Source organism: Oryza sativa, chromosome 1 (genome assembly GCF_034140825.1).
Source record: "Oryza sativa Japonica Group chromosome 1, ASM3414082v1".
NCBI lineage: Eukaryota > Viridiplantae > Streptophyta > Magnoliopsida > Poales > Poaceae > Oryza > Oryza sativa.
In genome coordinates, this window is record NC_089035.1 from 22,690,211 (window position 1) to 22,700,915 (window position 10,705).

At 40.2% G+C, this 10,705-nt stretch overlaps 1 protein-coding gene across 1 annotated transcript; it reads left to right on the forward strand.

Annotated features, from left to right (window-relative positions):
• The first annotated feature begins 972 nt into the window (after nt 1-972).
• LOC4326314 (protein ROOT HAIR DEFECTIVE 3-like) lies at nt 973-9,334 on the forward strand. The gene is made up of 23 exons (NM_001401649.1): nt 973-1,133; nt 2,152-2,298; nt 2,408-2,474; nt 2,596-2,698; nt 3,696-3,766; nt 3,856-3,919; nt 4,023-4,088; nt 4,215-4,262; nt 4,347-4,409; nt 4,487-4,543; nt 4,632-4,790; nt 4,866-4,934; nt 5,019-5,110; nt 5,671-5,749; nt 6,298-6,460; nt 7,066-7,190; nt 7,275-7,537; nt 7,609-7,705; nt 7,796-7,957; nt 8,093-8,197; nt 8,324-8,418; nt 8,505-8,601; nt 8,696-9,334. The coding sequence occupies exons 2-23, from the start codon at nt 2,154-2,156 to the stop codon at nt 8,924-8,926; spliced, it is 2,421 nt and encodes an 806-aa protein (NP_001388578.1). The 5' UTR covers nt 973-1,133; nt 2,152-2,153; the 3' UTR covers nt 8,927-9,334.
• Nucleotides 9,335-10,705: the final 1,371 nt, after the last annotated feature.

Below are 10,705 nucleotides of genomic sequence, written 5' to 3' on the forward strand. Positions count from 1 at the left end.
GCTGCTTAATATACCGATCAAGTTCAATAAAATTTTAAACATACTTTTTTATAAAATTTATTCAATTTCGCTTGTTTATTTCAAGTAACGGATTGGTTACCATTGATATCACTAGGTCTGAGTAGTGATAACCTATCCTTATTCAGTCCCAGAAACACTAGTCCAAGTTTTTTCGGTATAACTACATCCTCCACCCGTGTGGCGATTCTAGGTACATTTTTCCGGCATCCTCAGACACTGGGTAAATTATTCAATTCTAACTAAATTATATGATAAAAAGTTAGATAATTAGTACGCATTGGACCCTTATATTTTTTTTTCTGGGTTCGCCACTGTCTCTACCCAATCCTATAATTTTTATGGGTGTGTTTGGTTGCCTGCATCGGGTTGGCGCGCATCGGACCATGCCAGTCAGTCTCATTCTCATGAGCCTATACATTGTACAGTGTACACTGCCATGCACAGTTAACTGATGAACATCCAACCGTATCTACTGGCCGCAGGAGATCCCCTCATCCCTTGCTTCCTATCCTGTGGCCCTCAGGTCGGTGGGAGTGGGCCCACGTGCCACGTCACCCGCGGTGTGAATGTGTCTACGGATCAAATTTCTTTCCCAGACATCCCAACAAAATACACGGAGTTACCCCGTATGACAAATTGACAACCAGACTGACAAAATTTATAAATAAATGGTGCCACTATTTTACATAAACTACCAGCAGTAATTTTAACACAAAATTGACATGTTAAGAGTAAGCCAAGATGTTTGGCAGCCACATTAATACGCATGGAATTACACGTGTACGAGTAGGCCGTCGCTCTCTCTATCATCCAACGGTGTACTTTATTTTTTTTTCAAAATAAAAAACGGTATACCTTATTATTCATTTTTTAAATTTTCCAAATCCGAAATCAATGGAAATCAACTAATCATACTGTTCATAAACAGCTTTTCGAAAATTACAATTACCCACTTCTCAATAAAGAGCCACCCATCACCACCACCAACACGCACGCACGCACGCCTTTCCTTCCTTCCTCCCTCCCCTCCCTCCTTCCCCCACCCGCTTCCCTTGCCGTCGCCGCCGCCGCCGACCGCCGCGGGAGGGGAGGTCCCCGGCGCCATCTCCCAGGTGCGCCCCCTCTCTCGCTCTAAATCTCCCCCCTCCCCCTCCCTGATCCGATCGACGCCCCGGATCGCTCTCCTGCTTCCTCCTCCGGGGGCTCCGATTTGGATTTCTCCGTTGGTACTTCCCCCCCGTCCTTCTCGTGTTTCGCTGCGGCGGCGGGGATGGTCGGATCGACGGCGGTGGGGGGGGGGGCACGCTGTGCGGTTCGTGGCGGCGACCTCGGTGGGGCCGGGCCGATTCAAGCCTGGGTGCCCTCCCCCCCGGTGCGGGGGTTTAGGGTTGGGGGTGGGGGGATTGGAGCTCGATTCGACGCGGAGCTCGCCGCGCTCGCTTGGATCGCCCGCTAGATCGGCCGGAAAAGCTCGAGCTGTTTTATTTTTATTTTTTTTGAAGCTTGCTCCCTCTCGATTCCGTGATCTCGCCCGCCGTACGATTTGGCTAGGCTAGGCTAGGCTAGGGTTAATGATGCTTTGGGGGGGGGGGTGGCACTATCGCCCTAAGTGGCCGTAGAAAATCCAGTTCATGCGATTACCATTGAGTGATTCGTGTTTTACGGTAACGAGTAGTATCACTTGGGGTGGCTGGATGCGAGATTGTACAGTGTGCGATCTGTAGTAATAATTAAGTAGAGCACCCGACCAAAGGGAAGCTCGCACCCATCAATTTGCTTCGCCTTAGTAAGTACATTAAAGTAAAATTGGACTTCATACAGCTCTGAGCTCTCTCCCCATTTAATGCTTGTGGTTTCATCAATATTTCAGTCGGTTTCTTACAATGCTAGTATGCTTTATGACGGTAATTTTGGATGGTATTGTGTAGAAGCACTATTTTTTTTATTATTATTGATATCCCACCAGCCAAGCAATTTGCTTAACCTGTGTTTATTTTCTAGTATCATTTGGTTCTTACAATAATCTTTCAGGGGTTGTGCATTGGAAAACATGTTCTACTCATTTGCTTTTGGTTATATCATTTTCTCTAAAGAGCTTACTAGTGATTTTTTTTATTACTTGTCTTGCAGAAATGGACGCCTGTTTTTCAACACAGCTTATTGATGGAGATGGCGTTTTCAATGTTTCTGGATTGGAGAACTTCATGAAGGAAGTTAAAATGGGCGAATGTGGGCTTTCATATGCTGTTGTGTCAATAATGGGTCCACAAAGTAGTGGTATGGTGTTTTTTTTTTCCTTTCATCATTTGCTCTATCTGTTTTCAATGAATAATATATTTTATCCCAGCGCCATTGTTCATCAATTCCTTTTTACATTTTTTTCCAGGAAAGAGTACACTTTTAAATCACCTTTTCCGCACCAATTTCAGGGAAATGGATGCCTTCAAAGGAAGGCATGTTGTTATTCCTTTCTAGCCTTTAGTTCATGCCTTTTCTCATCAGAAACTTTATTGGCTTTGATGGAATTGGTTCTTATTCTAAATCAAGTTCACTGCCATTTTCTGAATTCTTCAGGTCACAGACTACCAAAGGTATATGGATGGCGAAGGCCCATAATATTGAACCATGCACTCTTGTAATGGATTTGGAAGGCACGGATGGTCGAGAGAGGGGAGAGGTAATAAAAAAACAATTGTTTTTCCTGATCTGTAGTTGATTGGATTAGATGCCAGTATTAGTGTGACGGGTACATACTTAAGTTTGCTTTACCAATTGTTTGTTGAAATGGAGATTTTTGTGTATCTGATAGTACAGAGTTAAGGAGTGTCCTGTACTAGCAAGGCACCATCCAAATTAGCTAAGCTAATAAACTTAACCCTCCCATTGATTTCATATTTGCATATTTCTGACATGTAGTTAAACTAGATATGTAGTGGCATAGCTTGTGAAACAATCTTAGTACCATCCATTGCATTTTGGCTTCATCATATAAGCCCACAAGATTAAGCTAAAATTTCCTCATGTGATCCTTTCAACTGCTAATGGGCATCAGGGTTATGTGATGTTTGTTATTTGTTGAGTAACTTGCTCTTGTTCTCCCACCACCTTTTTCCTCTCTTAATGAAATGATATGCAGATTTCCTGCATATTCTAAAAAAAACTTGCTCATGCTGGGTATTTTGATCTAAGTTTCATAAAACACTTGTATTTACTTAATACCATCTTTGGGAAAATTTGTCATAAAGCACTGCATCTGTGATTTTTCTACCTTCCTGCCATTGGCCTTGACTTATTTGTAAACAACAAATGACACATTGTAATAATGATACGTGGACTTTTGGTCCGTGGAGTTAAAATATCAGTGAACTGCCTTACATATCTACTATATGTTTTTTCCTCCCTCATACTTTGAGATTCTTTCCTAACTGCTGGAGACGTCCATTGGAGAAGGCGTGGGTCTTAGATGCCTTTGCTATTTAGTAGAGTCTTAATCAAGAACATGCTTTGGAGAGCTGGTGTTTTGTGCTACAATATCTTAAGTGAAATTATGTGATAAATTTGGTGTTCTTGGGTCAAATTACATGATGAAAAGGCACTGTATTGTTTGTTACTTTTTGTTTTTGGTTTGACCTTTTGCCTCACAATAACTCTTTAATTTACTTGTGATGTTTCAGGATGACACAGCCTTTGAAAAGCAAAGTGCACTGTTTGCTTTGGCTGTTTCAGATATTGTGTTGATCAATATGTAAGTTCTGCTGAATGATGTGCGTTGGACCTATTGTTTCCTAAATTGGACAGTGCAATGAGTGAACTTTTAATTATTTTCTTCCATAGGTGGTGTCATGACATTGGTAGAGAACAGGCTGCGAACAAACCTCTTTTGAAGACTGTTTTCCAGGTCAGTTTGTTAGTGCTACAATGTGGGCTTATTTTCTTTGATTCCTGATTCTTCAGTGGTGGAAGATACTATAATATCATTGTGTCTTTGTCAACCTGAATAGGTTATGATGAGATTGTTCAGTCCACGTAAAACGACATTGTTGTTTGTTATTCGTGATAAATCAAAGGTGAGGGCTTGCTAGGGTGCAATTTAGGCTGTTAGTTTCCTGAGAAACTACCAGCAGTCCTACTATGAACTCCAAATCCAAATCTATGTACTGCAACTAACATGTGCCCATTTCGGTTTACAACAGACACCTCTGGAAAATCTTGAACCGATTCTAAGGGAAGATATTCAGAAGGTATGCATTTACTTGAGAGCCCTTTTCCTGTCTGCCTGACCTTTCTTCCATTTTAAATACACTAATCTTTTCGTCTTGCTGCAGATATGGGATGGTGTCCCTAAACCCCATGCCCACAAGGAAACTCCACTGAGTGAATTTTTCAATGTAAAATCCACAATTCAATATTTCTAGTTAATGTTATATTCTATATTTTCTCACTGCCAAGTCTGTTCTCCATGCAGGTCGAAGTTGTGGCCCTATCTAGTTATGAGGAAAAGGAGGAGTTATTCAAAGAGCAGGTTGGCATCGTTAAGCATTAGTTATGAATCTGTGCTTGTTACTGATCTTCTGGAAATTGTATGACTGATAATAAATTAATTTATTTAGGTTGCCAGTTTAAGAGATAGGTTCCAACAGTCTATTGCTCCTGGTGGACTTGCTGGAGATCGGCGGGGCGTTGTCCCTGCATCTGGTTTCTCTTTCAGTTCACAACAATTTTGGAAGGTCATTAAGGAGAATAAAGACCTTGATCTACCAGCTCATAAAGTAAGCATCCTTGCCCCTTTCAGTAGCGAGTTATCAAAATTATGCATGCTGACATCTTTTGCGCATTTAATTCAGGTTATGGTCGCTACTGTACGCTGTGAGGAAATCGGTAATGAGAAAATTGCCAGTTTTACAGCTGATGAGGTGATTGCAATACATGTTGTGCTTGACCTACACTAATTTGATCGAAGAAATCAGCTGATACTTTATATGTTTTGTATTTAAAAGGAGTGGCAACAATTTGAGGAAGCTGTTCAACATGATTACGTGCCTGGGTTTGGGAAGAAGATCAGCAACCTTCTTGACAGATGCTTATCAGAGTGAGTTCATCAGTACCTTTTGACCAATACTATTTTTTTTAATTCGGGCTATGATATTCCCAAGATTTGCATAACTCATGGGGGACTGGTCGGTTACTGCTCTTTACTATTCATACTTTATGGTGTAGGCTAGGTCAGTTTGTTCCCCCGCGATGTTGATTCTCACCAACTTTATCTAAGCCAAAAGCATAATAACATGTTTTTGGTATAGTTCTTGGAACCAGCCCATTACTCTAAACCAGTGGAAGCAGGCCCTTATTTAGACTCGTTCCTTTTTGCTCTGTGAGAATCAAACTTTTCTTGTCAAGATGGATTAAGTGCTTGCCCAAAATGACTAAGCAGTCTTGAGCTTGGAAACCAAACAACTTTCTTTACAAAAAATAATTTGTACAAAGCACATCAAGTTCAAATGGAACATCGAGAAAACATATTAAATTTGAATTGAGGTTGTAGAATGCACACCAGATTCAAACAAAATTTGTATATAAAGCACATATTGCAATTTTACCTGGTTTGCTAGGCAAGAACAAGCTATGATGGTTTTTTTCTTTAAATTGTAGGTATGACATGGAGGCTATTTATTTTGATGAAGGTGTCAGAACTTCGAAAAGGCACCAACTTGAGTCTAAACTTTTGCAGGTTCTTCCATACTTCCTATGAGCTTTTATGTTTGTTTTATCCCATTATAAGTGCCGTCCTCTCTGCACATGATGTTCAACCAAGAGTTGAAATAGGGCCAGTATTAGGTAAGTACCATCGCATGCAGAAAATACAGTTAGTTGTAAGAATGACATAAGGGCCTGGGCAAACATGTCGATGATACGTGATGGCATTTTCCAACTTTGAGATCTTTGCCATGGTACCAATCAAGGTTCAATACCATCTTTGTTTACCGTAAATTTGATCTGGAATACAAATCGCAATGTTCATTTCTTGATGACCGATTACAATATCTTCTGAGATAAGTCGAAGAGGGAAAGTGTTTTACAGCAAACTGAAAATTTAATATCAAATCCATGAACTTTGTATTCATTTTCCCGCTAAATTATTTTTTAGGTATATTAATACTGATCCTGTCTCATGTTCTACTATTTTTTTAGTTGTTCTTGTTCCATGTTATTAGTGCATTTATTTACTGATATTATTATCTTGATTTGTTCTTATACCAATGTTTCCTTGCCTTTTAGCTTGTCAACCCTGCATACCAAAATATTTTGGATCATTTACGGACTAGAACTTTAGAAGTATTTAAGGAGTCCTTTGACAAGTCCCTAGAAAAGGAGGGTTTTGCTGTTGCTGCTCGTGACTGTACTAAGGTTTTCTTGGAGAAGTTTGACAAAGGATCCGAAGGTATGTTTTCAGAATGTTACTTGCATGATATTTTAATCTGGAGAATACTGATCCACTGTTCTAGCTATGTTGGTTACCGGTAAGTTAACCCCGGGTACTTTTGGTTTTATTGCCCTGAACAAGTGGAAGCTAGCTAGGTCATTATAACATAAAAAACAATCCAGTTGACATCTTTCAATGCTAAAAAGTCACAAAGTGAACTCTCCAAAAGCAATATATGTTTCGATTCAGTCATCTGCTGAGAGCCCAATTCATTACTAGCTACTCAATATTTTCCTGATGGATCCAATTTCATTATGAAACCTAGTTTTGGTATCTAAAAAAGGACCAGGTACAATTCTTGTTTTTGCATGTGAATTGCACCCAGCTTAGGCAGGGATGAAGCTAGGATTATGAAGAAGGTGGTTAACTACCAAATGAAATAATAACGATTTGCTGCGTTGATGTTTCTGCTTTTTAAACTATAATATTAGCTGGTAATGAACATGAATTTATGAGAAAACTCTTTTGTTCAGATGGTATATGTTGCACTCCACTCCTTTTTCTGCACAAATGAATATATGGAGTATCTGATGACAATGATATATTTGTGTATCCATTGACAGATGCTGCTATCCAACAAGTGAAATGGGACCCATCAAAAATTAAGGATAAGCTTAAGCGTGACATTGAGGCGCATGTGGCATCAGTTCGTGCCAAAAAACTATCTGAACTTTGTTCCAAATACGAGGTTGCTTATGTTTATCTAATCAAATGGTTGGCAAAGTTATCAAGAGAAACAAGCCATTATCTAATTTGAGATGTGTTATTTTAGGGACAACTTACCAAGGCACTGGCAGAACCAGTTGAAGCTCTTCTAGATTCAGCCAGTGAAGAAACCTGGCCAGCAATTAGGAAGCTTCTTCAACGCGAGACAAAATCTGCTGTTTCGGGTTTTGAATCTGCCATGGCATCTTTTGAGCTTGATGAGGTGACTCAGAAAGAATTACTTTCAAAGCTGGAGAGTCACGGAAAGAGCGTTGTTGAATCAAAGGCAAAAGAGGAAGCTGCAAGGGTCTTGATTCGGATGAAGGACAGGTGAGCTGCACACCAAATGTTGATTCAAATGATATGTGTTTTCAGAGACTAATTGGATGAAAAACATGAAGGTTCTCAACACTATTCAGCCGTGATGCTGACTCAATGCCAAGAGTGTGGACCGGAAAGGAGGACATAAAGGCCATTACTAAAACTGCTCGTTCAGCTGTATGTCAAATGCTAATATCGTGTCTATTTGAAACACAAATGGATTGGTTCTATAACTAATCCATCAACTTCTCCATTTCTGCGTTACAGTCTATGAAGTTGCTTTCTACAATGGCTGCAATTCGATTGGATGAGGATGGTGACAACATTGAGAACACCCTGTCCCTTGCTCTAGTTGACACAGCAAGGCCAGGGACTACAGATAGGAGCATCCAATCGTTCGATCCACTTGCCTCTAGCTCATGGGAAAGGGTAAGGAAGCTGTGTGCTATGTTTAATGCTGTCATTTTTGTCTGCCCAAGCGACCCTTTGTTTTTATCCTTATCAGTAACTTCTTTTCAGCATGAACCATATGTTTTGCTAAGTAAATGTCATTTGCACAAGCAGGTTCCAGAGGAGAAAACTTTAATTACACCTGTCCAGTGCAAATCTTTATGGAGGCAATTTAAGGCTGAAACTGAATATACTGTCACACAGGCCATAGCTGCTCAGGTATCCTGTTAATTGAAATCTTTAATTTTCGTTTGGTACTTGAAACATTGTGGAGTGGGATTGACCTATTGGGTATAAAATGATGTATGATTGTATGCCTAACTGTTTTACTTTTTCCTTCATCAGGAGGCAAATAAGAGGAACAACAACTGGCTGCCACCTCCATGGGCACTTGCCGCAATGGCTATCCTTGGATTCAACGAGTTCATGACATTGTTAAAGTATTTCCTTCTGTCTACTGAATCATGCATGAGCATTTGATAAGCTATCGCAGTGTTTGACCGTACTGAGTTCTCTTTAATGGCAGGAATCCCCTTTACCTGGGAGTCATATTTGTTGTTTTCCTTGTTGGAAAAGCCATGTGGGTACAGCTAGACATTGCCAAGGAGTTCCAAAATGGATTTGTAAGTATTGAAGCCACATTGCCATTAGTATATATTTCAAGCTTCCTAAAGAGTTTCTCTCCTGATACTTGTTTTTATGCCTGCAATGTTGCAGCTTCCAGCCGTCCTATCACTTTCGACGAAATTCGTTCCCACGATAATGAACATCCTGAAGAGATTAGCTGATGAGGGGCAGAGACCTGCAGCCCCAGAGAGGCAAAGAGAGATGGAACTCCAACCAAAATCCACAAGGAATGGTTCACACAGCAACGTGACATCGGCAGGGTCATCCAGCATAACCTCTTCGGAGAGTGGACCCGAATATTCAAGCCCGATTGCACACTGATCAGTTCATCTATAGCTTTTAGCTGAAAACCCCAGCAGTTGTAGTTTCAACGGGTGAGCCTTTGGAGACCGAAGCGCCTTGCAGTTTTTGTAAGCTTGCCCTTCCCCATCTGATGTACGGAGATTCAATGGCCCCAGCCAGAGGTTATTTATGGGATTTTGGGCCCAGGGAGTTTGTTTGTAAGAAACGCTGTAGAATATGTTTTATTTCATTTTTTTTTTGTAACAGCTTATATGATGGTTGTATAGAAGATTTGCGGTTTTATCATCTCAACCCAAGGAGGCCAGGGGAGCACAGCAGTGCATTCTACACTACTAAATACAGTTGATTGCATGGACACGAAAAATGTATGTACATGTCTTGAAACTGCAGTCCGATTGCTTTTGAGAATGACCCGTTTTGCTTAAACAAGAATGTATTGCGATTTTGTGAGCTGTTTGCAAATGCTTGAGTACAGTTTGAATCTTGCCAGGCGTCGTCACTCTTCAGATATGAACTTCACCTGGTACATCTGATTCACAAGTGCCTTCTAGGTGTCACAACTGTGCTCCCTGGTAACTTACCTGTTAAAACTAAGCATAATCCGCGGTAAGAACTATAGTAGCAAATTGGTTTGCTGCCGTCCACAATGATGCCATATTTAATATTTTCCCCGTTGTGCACAAGTGCACCATGTCAGGATTAGCAGCGTCTTTGTTTCACAAATTGAGGTAAGAGTACACGACAAGCCCTGCCGGCCAATAATTTGCAGATTCCCGAATGAGACCATCCCATCCCATCTCTACCTTTGAGCTTTGGAAATCTTTTGCCTCCTTATTATTCACACGCCAAGTCCTCGTCACCTTTTGCTGGCTCCGATCCTTGCGTGCTCGCAGGGCAGGGGTTCCTTTACCTTGCCTTTCTAACTTCTCGAGTAGTAAATCTTATGTCCCTCCCCAGTAACATGCATGATCAGATTCGATCCACACGTACAGAAACAAAAATTACAAGTAATTTTTTAATGCACTTGCAATAAAATTTATTGTGTTTTTTTCTCCATGGGTGATCAAATTTGACCGTTCATCTACATTATATCTTACTTTTGTGGAAAAATTTCACAACCGTTTGAATCCCTCGGGGGCTTAAAATCTACTTCCCCTCTATTTTTTTTATATGACATGATTAATTCAACCTTGAACTTTGAAAACATTATATTATAAAAAATAAAGGGAGTATTATATTATGAAGACAAATTTTAAAAATATTATTATATTATAGGATGTATTTCTTCTCAAATCAAACCATGCAAATTTCATACAAGTTAACTAGTTTGGTCATGCGCTTCCTAAAAGCGGTGCACATTTTAGAACTTGAGTAGCATTCTGCACATGGGGTCGGTTGCTCCTAGGGAGATTAATTCAATTTAAACCGGTGCTACATCGCAGTCAGTTCATATTTTCTCATGTATAATCCCTTTTAAGAACCAACTGTTTCTTCCGTCTCAAATTATCCTTGTCCTTTTAGCACGCCGAGTGAAGGAAGAAGAGGCAAAAACACCAAGAAATTGGTTGCTGGAGACAATAAGGATTGCCGTGAACTGTTGGTTAATCAAACCACTAGCGAAGTATATATATCTAGCTCAAAAGTTAATGCTTTTTAAGCCCTTATATATTCATTCTAAGCACGCAAGTTTCTGTTTCCAGCTCTAATCCAACTATTCTCGTATTCGAATGAGACACAAGCATATCGTTGTCCATCTCAACTTTTGAGGTTTGGAAATCTTTTGCATCCTTAATATTC